The sequence below is a fragment of the Furipterus horrens genome, unplaced genomic scaffold (assembly GCF_987537825.1).
Source record: "Furipterus horrens unplaced genomic scaffold, mFurHor1.1.pri manual_scaffold_11, whole genome shotgun sequence".
Classification (NCBI taxonomy): Eukaryota; Metazoa; Chordata; class Mammalia; order Chiroptera; family Furipteridae; genus Furipterus; species Furipterus horrens.
Genome location: NW_028327181.1, coordinates 55,390,832 through 55,404,799, shown reverse-complemented (window position 1 = coordinate 55,404,799; position 13,968 = coordinate 55,390,832). Strand labels below are relative to the sequence as shown.

The window sequence follows — 13,968 nt, the reverse complement described above, 5'->3', positions numbered from 1 at the left end:
GTCACTGAACAAGACAGTTAGTTCCTTCATTGTTAGATGACATGCACTATCAGAAAGTTCTGCCCTCGCTGCTGTGGCTCAGTGGATTGAGTGCAGGCCTGCAAACCAAAGGGTCGCTGGTTCAATTCCCAGTCAGGGCACATGCCTGCGTGTGGGCCAGGTCCCCAGCTGGGGGTGCACAAGAGGCAACCACACATTGACGTTTCTCTCCCTTTCTCCTTCCCTTCTCCTCTTTCTAAAAATGGATAAATAAAAAGTACAACAGAAAGAAAGAAGGTTAGTTCTAAGCTATATTGAGCTGTAATCTGCCTCCATTAGGCGCCCATTGTTTCTCATTCTGCTCCCTGGGATGAGAGAAACTACACTGCTTTTTCTTTTGCAAGACTACCCTTCAAATATGGGAAGATGAACATCATGTCTACTTTATTCTTCTCTTCCCCAAAATGGACACCCTTATTTCTCCCCTCAATGCGATGGACCCAAAGACTGAATGCGGAATCCATACCTGACGCAGTCAACACAGATGCTACATCCTCTAAAATGAACACCGTTTGTATCAGTGAGGCTGAGTGTTCAATTTTAGAAAACATTCCACTATTGATTACTGTTAAGCTTATGATCAACTAAACCCTGGATATTTCATAAGTACTTTTGTCAAAATGGGTTAAGTCCCGCTTCGTATCTGTATCCATGTCACTGAGGACATTAAGGGCTTCATGACCAGCGGTCCCCCCCTAGTCCCAGGACTGGGAAGGATCAGATGAAGAGGGGTGACACAAGCCAAGGGGCATCCCTGAGCTGCCCCTGCCCGGAGCCCTACCTCCCAGAGCAGAGGCTGAGAGCCCCTGAGCCATCAGCAGTTCCCGCAGCCGGGCCACCTCCTCCTGCAGCTCTCGGATCAGCCGGGCATTAGGGTCCTCATTGATGACGGCATTGCAGCGGATCTGCTTGGTGCGGTCAGCATACCTGGGTGAGGAGGGAGCATTGGGGTTGGTGAGTCCCAGACCCAGGTGACCTTAATTTGCTGCCTATTTCCCTCTCTCTCTCCCAGGTTTTAAAATATTGGGGCACAGCTGAGGGTCAACTCTGTCTCACAGGCAGGGTCCTGAGGTACTAGCCTCTGAGCTCCCCTGGCACTTTTCATATGCTGCCCCACCCCACCAGAGCCCCACCTGAGGGTGCTGAGAGTCTCCTCGTAATTGATGTCTGCGGGACTCAGGGCTGCAATCATTGCTGTGCGGGAGTTCCCACCTATGCGTGGACAGGAGGGGAAAGCTTAAGCTGGGCTGGGTCCTAAGAAAAGCCATACTGGGTCAGGGGGGCCTCAGTGCCCAGGCAGAGGTCTAATAGGGGCACTGTCCAAGGTAGGGTGAAGCTAAGAGTTGTAGAGCTACCCATGAAATCTTGTAGTTAGAGGGAGCAGGGGTAAAGGCAGGGTGACATCAGACATTTGTGGGACAGCAAGAGATCAGTGAGAGGAGGATGAAGTCAGCAGTGGGTGTGGGATCAGAGAGGGGTCATGCGTGGCCAGGTTAGTGAGGCTGAGGCTCTCGACTTGGCAAGCAGGGTGTGGCCTTGATCTCAGCAACAGTCAATGGGACAACTAAAGGATATGAGATTCTCAGAATGGTAAGAGGACTTGTCAGATATATATCAAAAGGGGTTAGTAGGATAGTGGCAGGGTCAGCAAAGAGAAAGAAAGGAGGAGCCCCTCACCCAAATTCTCCTTGAGCAGCCAGGTGAGCACAGAGTCCCTGTAAGGGATAAAATCCGACTTCCGCTTCTTTGATTGCTGGGCAATGGAAGAGGGAAGGGGGTCAGGGTGGGCCACCCCGTGTCCTCTTTCCCAGAGTCCCTTCTCTTCCCACCGCAGGTCTTACCATATCCGCAAGGGCAGATATCACCTTCCCTAGAGTAGTCAGGGACTTATTGATGTTGGCACCTTCCTGGAAAGAGATGAGGAACATGGGGAATGAGGCCCTCCTCTCCTACTCCAATCCACTTTCCCTTCTTCCTCCCTGTCCCAGGTTAGAATTAGAGACCACTGCACACAGTCCCCAACACTGCCCATCCATCCCTCCTAAGGCCCCTCACCTTCAGGCGCATGCCCCGGGCCCCTGATGAGTCAGCCCGCTCACTCCCAGCAAGGTCCACCAAACTGATCTTACTAACCTGAGCCAGAAAAAAAAGAGGCAGGAGGTGACTGGGGTCAGTGGGGCAGGGCAGGCAAATCAGAACACCCAGCAAGGGAATCGGACACTTGGCAAGGGATAGAGAAAGGCAAGGCAGGAGGGGACAAGAGACAGGGACAGGAGGAAATTAAATTTATGAAGATGAAGACAATAGTAAGGAGCTGGTTACTAAGCCATTGGTTCATTTATTCATTTACAGGTATTTACATGCCTACTGTGTGCTGGAACAAGGGACAATGGGATCCAAGCCCTGCCCTGAGAAGGCCAATAAAAAGACAAACAAGCAAACAGGAGACTGTCCCACACTGATCTGACAGGGGAAGGACAGGGGGTTATAGAAGCCTGGAGAAGGCACTCACACCCAGCACAGATGGGGAGGAGAACACATGGCCATTTCATAACACTGTCGTCCCTGTTACTAGGTAGGGTCAGGGGGGTCCCACCTTCTCTGAGTCCAGCCCAGTGAGCTGGTCATGGCAGCGCTGTGTGAAGACAATGGTGAAGACGGCGTGAGAACGGCTACTGGTCTCATTCATGTTGGTGGCAGCCACAGTCCTGGGGGGAAAGGAGTGGTCACTGGGTCCCGCCTCTCACCTTCGTAAGTCTGGCTCCCTTTCCCTCAACTCCACCGGCCCACCTCACCTCGCCTTATTTCCACAGTCCATGAGGTCGGCAATGTCTGCATAGGAGGTCACAGCCAATTTAGACAAGTCCTGCACGTAGGGGCCCAGAATGGGGTGCTCCCGGACCCGTAGAGAGCCCCGACTCTTGGGGTTCAAGAGGTCTCGTACCCGCTCACAATAGATCTCCATGTAGCTCACCTGAGTGGGAGAAGCAAGTAAGAAGTGACAAGCTACAACAGCATGATTACCAATTGGAAGGGGGACAGGGGCAGGTAGAAGAGGGTAAAGCGGGGTAAATGGTGATGGAAGGAGACTTGACTGGGCGTGGTGAACACACAATATACAGATGATGCATTACAGAATTGTACCCCTGAAACCTACATTATTGTATTAACCAGTGTCACCCCAATAAATTCAACAACAGAAAAAAGTAACAAGGTTAACAAAATACTGGCTGTGAAACTCACCCTCCACTCCACTGAATACGAAACAGGTGATTTCGCCTACTGTACACTCAGCATTTACTGGGCACCAAGCATGGTGCTAAGCACTTTGCGTATGTTCACTGACCCTCTTCCCATCGACCTCAGGACAGGGACCCCACCATTATCATTTCACAGATGAACATACTCAAGAGGCTAGGAGATGAAATCATTTGCTCAAAGCCAGTCAGTAACGGGCAGAGCACGGAATCCCAGGCTGTCTGACTCGGAGACTGCCCTTGGTTTTAATCACTCTGCTCTCCCTCTCCCCCGATCCAGGACCACCATGGCCTCTCCCTACTGCCCACCTACACTGGGCTTACCTCCACAGAATAGGAGAGCTGAGCACTCTGGTTCTTACTAACACGAGAGAAAAGGTCCTCGCAGAGCTGGAGGGAACACAGAAAAGCTGCTGTTCAGAGCGCCTGCGGCACCCAGCACCAGTCCAGGTCCTGTTGAGCCCTAACTCAGCCCTAAAGGAGGGCCATTCCCGTTTTACAGATGGGAAAGCAACCTCAGAGGCTCACACTTGCCCAGGATCACAAGCTAGTACTCAGTGAGCCAGGAAGGAAACCCAGGCGCCCCCACTCCAGAGCCTGTGTGCAAGGCCACTGCACTGCACAGCCAGGGAGAATAATGGCCACCTCTCAAGTTACCCGCGACTGGCTTTTTCTATAGTCACCACATTAACCGTGGTACACCAGTCTATAGGGGAAGCACACTCACAAGTGACTGTGAGACAAGGTAAGTAGTAAGCGGTAAAGCCAGGGTTCAGAGCAGAGCTTTCTGATGCCACAGCTTTGGGTCTTGTTGCTGAGCCTTGCTGTTTCTGGTGGGGGTCCTGGATGTCCAAGCTGCAGGCAACCCCTATCCCCCATCACATTCCCTGTCACTCAGGGCCTCAAGAGAGTTAGCTCTCTGCTCCATAATCCTTAGACCCCTAGGGGCAACTGAAGATGCTCCTGCCCTGGCTGCCCTGCCAGGTCCCAGCATGTACCTGGGGCACAATGCCCTGCTGCCCTGGCTCCTGCCGCCCCATCATGGTGTAGGATTTCCCAGCCCCGGTCTGCCCATAGGCAAAGATGCACACGTTGTAGCCTTCAAAGGCGTGGAGCAGCATTTCTTCTCCAATGTCCCGATATACCTGTTGCTGAGATGCAAACTGGGGGTCCTCAGCCTAGGTGGAAAGGGAACAGAAAAAGACAGCAGAAGCCCTGAATGACTTTGTCCTTAATGTCTAGGTCCCAGGAATCTTTCTCCCACCCCTAACAACAGTCCAAAGGTCCTGTGCGCTTCCCCACCCCTATCAGAGTCCCAATCATCCCTAAGGATCCTATCCAATCTCCTGCCAGTCCTAATTATTCCACGAGATTCTGCCTCCCTCATCCTGGTCTCGGTCACAAACTAAGGGCCCTACCCACCCCAATCGCAACCAATCTCCCAGAGGTACTATTTTCCTGCAATGCCCCCTCCCCAGGACCTAGAAGCCCCTGCCCCTCATTGTTTAGCTCTTCCTCAGCCCAACAATCTCACCGAAGTGTGTGACCAGTAGGAATAGTCGAAGGTGAAGCTTTTGGGGCCATCCTTGCTCTGTTTGGGATTGATGATGGCTGAGGGGACAGAAAAGACAAAGGCAGGCCAAGGTCAGATAGTCCCAACCTCTGCCCACTCCCCACAAGCCCCCTAATCCAGGCATCCTACTACTCCCCTCCTCTGTCCTAGTTCATCTCTCCCCTTTAATACTCCCTACCCCTCCCGCACCAAAGCTAATTTTGGCTTCCTAGGACCCGCCCCCACCAGACTGCCTCCTTGGATTGGGCAATGGAGGGCTCCAGGCCAACATTCCCCCTCCCAGGGACTGGGAGCATGGAAAGGCCAGCCTACCCCAACCCCCACCCTTACAACAAGCACCTGCTCTGTGCTGGGCAAAGCCCCACTCCCGGTTCGGCCCAGCGGGACTAGCCTGCATGGTGGGCCTGGCCCACCCGGCCTATGCCCAGCCAGGACCCTGGGACTCACTCACAGGTGGTGCTGCCTTGCATGCTGACCACACACTTGGCATCCCGGCTAGTCTCACGGGCATTAAAGGGCCGAACCCTCACTGCCACTTTCACTGAGGCACCAGTCATGGCTCCAGATACTCCCACCCTCCTCAGCTGGAGAACAGAGACAGAAGAGGTGGTTAGAACTGCTTGGGGGGGACCCAGACACTGCTTCCCAGCTTTGCCAAGGAACCAGTCTCTCCATCCCCCTTCCTCAGCTTCCCAACCCCTCGAGAACCCAGTTCCTAGTTCCCTGGCCCGCCTCCCAAATGTCACTCTCTTCAGGGACTCCCAAAGGTGTTCCTGCCTCTCTCCCTAGCCGTATCTCAGCTCGCAGTTACCTGTCGTCCTGGCCCCAGACCAGGGAAGCTGTATCAGTTCTGGCTGCCACCGGCCCTCGTAGGGAGAGCCCCATCCTACACTTGAGGCCTGGCCACGACAGCGGGGGCTGTGGGGGAAACCCTGGTTGTGGGGGAAGAGTGGTTAGGAGGCACCTGTGGCTCCAGAGATGTGTTTGGGGTTGCATGACTGGAGGGCAAGGGGTGGGGGGCAATGATAGAAAAAGGAGGGATGGCTGTCCCTCTGGAGTGTCCGAATGCAATGTGAATCCAAGGGCAGAGATGGTGATATTTTTATTCCTCGTCACTCACAAGTGTACTGAACGTCAGATAGAGGAGAGGCTGGACAGAGGGCAATTCAGAGAAAGGGATACATGGGCAGAGAGACACTGAGGGTGGCAGGAAGGGGGAAGAAGAGGGGCAGAAAGTCACAGACACCAAGAAAACAAGAGACATAAGAGTGAAGGCAAGATCGAGGTCATGCTATAAAGGAAATACAGGGAGGAAAAGGAAGGAGAGACACAGAGGCCAGCAAACACAGAAAGGGGAGAACAGGCAGGGAGCTCTCCAGGGCAAAAGCACAAACTGGGAGTCCAGAAGAGAAACAAGACAAGAGAAAATCCCAAATATAAAACCTACCCTAAAATTCCCCCACAGGCTCAGCCAGGGAGAAGTAGCGAACAGCTCCCACCAACAGCCCACAACCTCCACAGAGGCAGGGATCACCAATGGGCAAAGTCCAAGGGCTGGAGGTAAAGCCCAGGACTGGGATCCACAGGGCCTGCCTGTGGCCCCAAACTCCTGGCCCAGCCCCCGGCACTTCCTCCTCAGGATCCAGGACAATGGGCAGGGGAGGGTGGGGTCATCCTGCATCCCTCAACTCCAGGGTTCCTCCATGGAGGAAGCCAGAATACCTGTGTCTTTATGGGGAGGGGAGGGTAACCTTAGGGTCTGTCTCCCTGAAAAGGGAGAGAAGGGAAAAGGAAGCAGCATGTCCCAGCCCAAGCCTGAAGCTAATGCTAAGGCACGTCCACTGCTCTGGGGAAGGTGCCAGGCTAGAGCCCAGGAATGTGGGTGATCGGGTGCCCACACCCTGGGAGGAGAGGCTGAGCCGCCCACGCCCACGGACCCAGGGTGGAGAGTTGTGGAGAGGGATCGGGGATGCGGGGGCCCCTTCTGAAGCCCTAAAGGACCTCAAACCCCTGTCATTCTGGTTGGGTCTCACCTCTCCAGCCCTGGGCGTGGGGGCGCGGAATGAGAGAGCTGGTGTGCCCCAGGACAGGAAGGGAGTAGCTGAAATTAGAGGCTTTCTCAGGAAGAACAGCCCTGACCCCCAGACCCTGACCACAGGGGTCAGGGACACTGGTGGGGACACGCAATGATGACGCCGGTTACGCCGTTGCGGCTCATGGGTCAGGGAATGGGGTGGTACAGCTGGGGCACTAGGGAATAGGTACAGGATCGGCCGATGCAGCGTAAAAGAGCAGCGGAGGACAGGGAGGAGCCGCAGCTGGAAAGGGGCCGACCCACCCGAACTGGGACCTTCAGCCACCTGGACCTTGCCCACCGGCAGTTCTCACAGAGGCCCAGGTCCCGGCCTTTCTGGGAGGCCGTGCGGACCCTTTTCTTCTGATCAGCCGAACGACGGCGGCCCCGGGCCTGGCACCTCTCTGCGCCTCCGCGGGACAAACAGCACATGATCTCGGCTCTCGCGGCCACCCGGCCCCCGCCAGGTCGTGCAAACTAGGACCCCGGCTCTCCGCCCCCTAGCCCGACACATTCCTCCGCGGGCGTCCCCTCCCTCACCCCCCTCCCCCAGCTCTCACTTCAATGCGGCAGGGCTCCAGGAGCGACTCGGCAGAGTGCAAAGAGACAAACTTTCCGGAAAGCGTGAGACGAGAGCGGAGCAAATCCGGGGCCGGTTCGGGGCTGCCCCCGCCCCTCGCCGGGTCCCCGGGCGGCGGACTCACGCCCCGCGGGCGGCAGCAGCAGCGGCGCCAGCGGCCGGCGCCCGCCCGGGCAGCGCGAGCTGGGGCGGGAGCGAGGGGCGGGGAACAGACGGGCGCGCGCACGCGCGCGCCCCGCCCCTAAAAGAGCCCAGGAGCGACTCTCACAGTTAAAGGGGCAGTGCCCTCGGGACTGTAGGGCCCACCGGGCGGGCGTGGGGGAGCTGGGTTGTGGACGCAGAAGAGCGAGCTGGACACCAGGATTCGGAAGGGTTACTGGCGCCTGAAGAGCCCGGAAAGGTGGGGGCTGATTTTGTCAGAGAACCCAGGCCCCGGACCTGCGCACGTTGCCGCCGCCGGAGGCGCGCTCACGGGGCGGAGCCGCTCGCCGAGCCCTGCCCAGGGGGAGGTTCAGCGCAGGCCCCGCCTCCAGGCGCGCGTTGCCGGTCGGCTCCTCCCTCTTTCCAGTCACCCCGTCGCTTCTCTTCTCCGCCCGGCCTATCGTTCTAGAATTCCCGGCGCAGCTGCCTCAGGTGCTGTGGCCAAGTGCGGTCAGCGGCGGCACAGCTCTCCGGGCGCTCTGTCCCTGTCTGGCCCTCAAGTTTGGCAGTCCCGGCAGGCCCGGGCCGCCACCTGAGGCCCGGGCCACCCCTCCCGACCCAGTCTGGCCCCCACAGGGCCTAGGCTGTCCCGTCCAGCCACCTTCCCTCTTCAGACTCCCATCTTTGTCCTCAGGCTTGGCTGCTCCCAAAGGCCTGGCTGCGCGCCTAGTCTACGTGCCGAGGGTCCCCTTAGCCCCCTCAGGAGAAGCCACACACTCAGGCCTGGCCCTTCCCTCCAGGCAGGCTACCACGCCCCCACTGCCCTAGTCCAGACTGACCCCTCATCTGCCCTGTCAGACCCACGTTGCCCTCCAAGGCCTTGACTACCATCTAGGGTCAACTGTTGAGCACTTGGTCTAGCTTCCTTAAGCTCCGTCCTCTTAGATCTAGGTCACCCATTTAGATCCACCTACCCAACTGCCCCCTGAGGTCAGCTCACACACACGCGCGCGCGCGCGCCCAGGACATCCCATTTAGACCCCTCTTGCCTTTTCAACCCAACTCCAGCCCATCTGCCAACTCAGCTCTAAGTACTCTTCTCTCTCTTTTTTTAACCTCACCTAACTGCTTTCTCAGCCCATCCTTAGTTGCCCTTGGATAAAGTTTCCAGCTGGCCTTTTCTGTTATTATTTATGCTCCCTACAGGCACTCTCCCAACTATCATTCTTAGCTGCTTTTCTGCCCACCCTACTGGCTCTCAGATTATATTCGGCTTCCCCTTATTCTGGCTCTGTGCAACTGACTTCGCCAGCTTCTTTACCTATAGACGTTCCCACCTGCCCCCTCCTTTCCTGTGACCAATCGTCTGCTCTGTCCACACTTAACTTTCATTAACATTTCATACCTAACTTCATTTTACCAACCCTCAGTTCTCTAACTGCCCCCAACCACCAATTCTATACCATAACCCACAAATACCTCTGTCCTATCTAGTTCCCACCTGTCATCCTTTTTCATTACATCACCTCATATTGCCAAGTAAGTCACTGAAGTGCCATCTGTATATTTCACTTACTCTATGCATTTGGCTTCAGAAACTTTATTTCCCCCTTTATCTTTTACCACATCCACATTTCCTGGGCTCTCCAGCTTCAACCTATATCTTAAGCTAATAGAAGAAGCGTCCAGCCCTGGCTGGTGTGGCTCTGTGGATTGAGCAATGGCCTGCGAACCAAAAAGTTGCTGGTTCAATTGCCAGTCAGTGTACATGCCTGGGATGCAGGTCAGGTCTCTGGCTGGGGGCATGCGACAGACCCATGTTTCTCTCTCTTTCTCCCTCCTCTCTATAAATAAATAATAAAATCTTTGAAAAGAAAAAAGAAAAAGAAATGTCCAGCACTAGAAATACCTTTTAAACTTTCCTTTTTTAGGGCCCATATATACTCCTTCCAATCTCTAGATATGTTACTGGTCCCATCCATACAGCCATTACATGAGTGAATGATTAATTTTTCATTATCCTCTTAGCACCAATGAAGAGACTCGGTCCAGCCACCCAGCCCAGCCTAGTCATGCAGGTACATGAAGATGGAGACAACCTTATCCCCTTTGCCAAGTGAGTCGTCCCCACCTAGTGGGGAGAATGGTGATGGGATGGAGAGAAGATTGCATGCATGGGTTCTTTCCTTAAAAGAGCTGGAAATAAGGAACAAGAAGCTCAATGCCTGGGCTCAGGGCATTCATTAATTTTGTCAACAAATTGTTTTTGAACACTGCATTGTTCTAGGTACTGTATTAGGCACCAGGGTTCAGCAATTAGAAAGACAGGGTCCTGCTCAAAGAGCTTACATTCTAAAAGGAGGAGACAGAATATCAAAATAAATACAATTTCAACTAGTGATAGGTGCCATCAGCAAAAAACAGGAGTGTAATATCACGAACAAATTGAATGTCATGGGCACATAAGTTTAGATAGGGTGATTGTGGAAGACTCTTCTGGGGAGGTGAATTTGAATTGAGAACTGAAAAATGAGAAGGGGTCAGTCTGATAAGAGCCAGGGGGGAGAAGGTATAGTAGGTTTTAAAAAGCCCCAAGAAAGAAAAAGGCTTGGTATCTTTTAGAACCAGGAAACAGGCCAATGTAATTGAAGCTTAGGGATCAAGGGAAATATGGAGAGTAAAGTCAGACAATTAGGCAGAGGACCTAATAGACCATTGAAAAGAGTTTGGATTTTATTCTAAGGACAGTAGAAACCAGTGCAAGTTTTTAAGCAAGGAAATGACATTAGCAGACATTTTTTTTCTTCAACATTTTTTATTATGGAAAATTTCAAACAAATACATAAAGTAGTAATCATGAACCCAGTGTACCCTTTTCAGTCAGCTTCAATAATTGTCACCCATCCAGCCTCCTACTACTCAGATTATTTTGAAGTAAATCTCAAACTGTATATCAATTCACATGATCATTAAAAAAAAAAATTATTCACACTGCTCTGTGAGTTTGTAGGGGATTTAGATGGAAGCAGGGAGAGGAGGAGACCACTGTAATAGTCCAGGAAGGGGAAGATGAGCTGGAATATGGTGGCGGGTGGGAGTGGAAATGATGAGAAGTGGTCCAGTTTGGGTGTATTTTTAGATGTAGAACTGTTAGGAGTTGCTGATAGTTTTGATATGGGAGGTGAGGGGAAAATGAGGCCTACAAGGTTTTTGGCTCTAGCAACTGAGCATTTGGGGTGTCTTTCAGTGAGATGGGGAAAGCAAGGGAGGAGATGTTGAGTGGGCAGTTGAACCTGCAAGTCTGGAGTCCAGGAGAGGCATCAGGGCTGGGAATGTAGATTTGGGAGTCATCAGCACGTTGGTGGTATTTAAAGTTATGGGGTGAGTCCTGGCTGCTGTGGCTCAGTGGATTGAGCGCCAGCCTGCGAACCAAAGTGTTGCGGGTTCAATTCCCAGTCAGGGCACTTGCCTAGGTTGTGGGCCAGGTCCCCAGTTGGGGGCGTGCAAGAGGCAACCACACATTGATGTTTCTCTCCCTTTCTCTAAAAATAAATAAATAAAATATTTTAAAAAAATAAAAGTAAAGTTATGGGTGAAAAATAAAGTCAAGGGCCTGGGTGAGATCTCCTAAGGAGAGACAGAAACAGAGAAGATAAAGGACTGAGGCCTAAGACCTAAGACACTCCATCTAGAGAGCAAGAGAGCATCATCATTCAGTTTGCAGCCTTTGGAAGAGATGAGCACTGTGCTCACACAGCTCTTCACATCCCTCACTACCTATGAGGATATTCGTCTTTCTGAGATAAGGGAGACAAAACAGGAGTAAACAGAGGTTCTGCTGTCCTGCACCCTTACATTGACCAAAATGAATCTTTTGTTTATCATCACCCAAGTAGCTGGGGCCTTCCTCTTTAACAGCCCTGCTTCCTAAATATGTTTTCTGGTTGTGGAGATTCACAAGCTGGAGATTCAGTGAGATCTGAGGCTAAAACAACTGCCAATCCCCACCCTCATCCCAGCTCCAGTGGCTTTTCAGGTCAGGGACTTTACCTCCTTCCTCAGCTAAAATGGACTGAGGACATGGCCTGAAAGACCCACGTATCCTCACGGAAAGACATGACCTCTGAATCCCTATGTTGAGTAGATGCTGTAAGGGACCCTAGCCTACCTTGTTCTCACCTCAGGTGTTCCAGGGTGGTCAGCCGATCTCCACCCCGCCGCTTGCCTTCCCAGAGCCTCAGACTGGCGCCCCAGCGTTATGGAGACATGTTTTGGGAGAACCTTAGCCAAAGGCCCAGGTGGGTAGAAATGGAGAAAATGGAGACTAACTGGGGGTGCAAAGGTGAAGCTATACAATTTTAAACAACCATAAAGCTTTATAGCAATATGCACTAGCCTGGGAATAACTGACCCACAGGCTCCCATTGTAACTCCTAATGCCAAGCAGGTAGGTGGTTGGGGGAGGTCATTACAGAAACAACATGGGTGGGGTGTCCTCTCTGCACTTAACCCTCTTTTTGTGCTTCACAGCCCCACCTGGATGGAAGAACAGTACATCCCACTTCTGCTGGTATGACAAACTTTCTGCCCTTCAACACTGCTCAGTTAAAATTGCACCCCCTGCCATCCTACCACCAGCTCTCCTTATTACCCCTTCCTTCTAGTGGCCCCAACCAGAGAACTGAACAGGCCCTCCTTTCTGTGAGTCAGTCAGCATGTTTTCCAGATCAGAGCTGATTTCGTGATCTGGGCTTCCCAAGATCTCTGACTCCCTATGTCAATCCAAGTTCCGCTTTGAGTCCCAGTTCTGCCATCTCTCCCCTTTTCCCCATTCTTTGGCTCAGGGAGCCCCTGGTTGTTTCCAGCCTGATGTGTACCCCCCTGAGGAGCTCCCACCTCCTGAGATGCTTTGCAGAAGAAAAAGGAGGCGGTCATGTTTGACAGGAATGCAGCAGGGACCTGGGGGCATCCCAGCCCGAGTAAGGGCTGTCACTTACCACCTGGAGGATCTGAAGAGGCGACAGAGAATTATCAATGAGTAAGGAAAGACATCTGGGCTCTGGGAGCCAAGCAGGGCTTGGAGGCAGAATGGTTTGAATTAAGGAAGGGTTGGGGAGTTTTGAAGGAATTGGAGAGAGATTGAAAATGAATCATGGACTTGGTGGGACTGAAGCAGTTTCCATAATGTGGAAAGGAAGGAGCTAAGGGATGAAGGGGAGCCTCATGAGCTGGAAGAAGTGGAAACTGGATCACTGAAGACAGGAAAGCACTCCATTGAACTGGAGGATAGTGGGGAGCTAGAGGTCACCTCTGATCCTTGAACTAAAAATAGTTAAGTCTGAGGGGCGCAGAAAGTCAGAAGTCAAATGACAATGGTCCCAGCAGGAGGTATTTTAGAGCAGAAAGGTGAAGAATGGAGAGAGAGGAAGCCTGGCCTCTAGGCACCTGTCTCCTAAGCCTAAAGTCTCCACAGACTGAAGAAGGCCCAGTGGGGCAGCTCTGGGGCTGCACCTGAGCCCTCGGTGTCCGGCGAAGCGGGCTGTAGATTCCCCGGCACAACTGAACACCCTCATCTGGAAGAGGCGAGGGCAGCCTACCCACGGGAAGAAGACCACTTTCTTCCCCCTGGCAGGGCCCAGGTATGGTTGGGGAGGAGCTTGGTGGGATGATGGGAGGGTCCTGTGAATGCCTGGTCTTGCATGGAGAGACAGCAGAAGCCAAGAGCCAAACTGAATTGCTGGATTTGAGGGGAACAACAATTAAAGCAGGTGGGAATCAAAGACTCAGGGGTATCTGGGTTTGGGCACCAGGAAATCTGGAGAGACATACTTTTTGATTCTTTCATCCTTTTTTTCAATTTCTCTCATCTTTACAGCTGCTTTGGTCCCCCTGGAGTCCCGTGGTCCAGGAAGGATCTTGTCTCTCCCAGCAGCTGAGCTCTCTACCCAGCTACAGCACTGTCACAGCCAGTAGGAACCCCCTTTACAGCCCCGGGGGGCTGGAGTTGCAGTCTGAGGAGTGAGGAGACACCGTCCATGGTCATTCAACATGCTAGCGCTGCCTCAAGGACCCAAGCCTCCTTGCTGGACCCTCACCCCCCTTTCTGGCATCAGAGCACTTCCCCTTCCTTACCCTCCCCCAGCTTCCTCTCCCACCTTCTGCACTAGGCGCTAACTGCGCCGGCCCCGGCCTCCCATCTCAACGCGCTCCTATCTCAAGAACTCCCCAAGGCCTGCTGCCCCCAGGCCTCGCTCCCTGGCAGTGTTCGTTCCTCTGTTCTAACATTAAAGAGCCAACAAGTTGA

At 53.2% G+C, this 13,968-nt stretch overlaps 2 protein-coding genes across 4 annotated transcripts in view; one reads left to right on the top strand and one right to left on the bottom strand.

Moving 5' to 3' along the window:
* KIF1C (kinesin family member 1C) overlaps window positions 1–7,702 on the bottom strand; it is a 21,775-nt gene extending 14,073 nt beyond the window's left edge. Inside the window, exons 1-13 of one of the 3 annotated variants that reach the window (XM_090292183.1) lie at window positions 7,504–7,702; window positions 5,681–5,801; window positions 5,321–5,453; window positions 4,831–4,907; window positions 4,295–4,474; window positions 3,621–3,686; window positions 2,835–3,013; window positions 2,636–2,747; window positions 2,095–2,172; window positions 1,881–1,946; window positions 1,717–1,792; window positions 1,173–1,251; window positions 821–966 (exon numbers count right to left, since the gene is read on the bottom strand). In XM_090292183.1, coding sequence (XP_090148309.1) covers window positions 821–966; window positions 1,173–1,251; window positions 1,717–1,792; window positions 1,881–1,946; window positions 2,095–2,172; window positions 2,636–2,747; window positions 2,835–3,013; window positions 3,621–3,686; window positions 4,295–4,474; window positions 4,831–4,907; window positions 5,321–5,426 — 1,165 coding nt within the window. In that variant the 5' untranslated portion in view covers window positions 5,427–5,453; window positions 5,681–5,801; window positions 7,504–7,702. Of the gene's footprint in view, window positions 1–820; window positions 967–1,172; window positions 1,252–1,716; window positions 1,793–1,880; window positions 1,947–2,094; window positions 2,173–2,635; window positions 2,748–2,834; window positions 3,014–3,620; window positions 3,687–4,294; window positions 4,475–4,830; window positions 4,908–5,316; window positions 5,454–5,680; window positions 5,802–7,503 lie in introns of those variants that run through there. The other 2 variants (XM_090292184.1, XM_090292186.1) reach the window with 2 other exon arrangements.
* INCA1 (inhibitor of CDK, cyclin A1 interacting protein 1) lies at window positions 6,801–13,968 on the top strand. The gene is made up of 7 exons (XM_090292192.1): window positions 6,801–7,410; window positions 9,693–9,780; window positions 11,849–11,962; window positions 12,195–12,234; window positions 12,509–12,702; window positions 13,138–13,303; window positions 13,540–13,968. The coding sequence occupies exons 1-7, from the start codon at window positions 7,374–7,376 to the stop codon at window positions 13,684–13,686; spliced, it is 786 nt and encodes a 261-aa protein (XP_090148318.1). The 5' UTR covers window positions 6,801–7,373; the 3' UTR covers window positions 13,687–13,968.

What these genes read in the sequence shown, in the direction of transcription:
- INCA1 (XM_090292192.1), top strand. Translation starts at nt 7,374, where the DNA reads ATGATCTCGGCTCTCGCGGCCACCCGGCCCCCGCCAG. An exon ending in GGCCACCCGGCCCCCGCCAG is followed by an intron (nt 7,411 to 9,692) that starts GTCGTGCAAACT and finishes TTATCCTCTTAG; the next exon opens with CACCAATGAAGAGACTCGGT. An exon ending in TTCCCCCTGGCAGGGCCCAG is followed by an intron (nt 13,304 to 13,539) that starts GTATGGTTGGGG and finishes TCATCTTTACAG; the next exon opens with CTGCTTTGGTCCCCCTGGAG.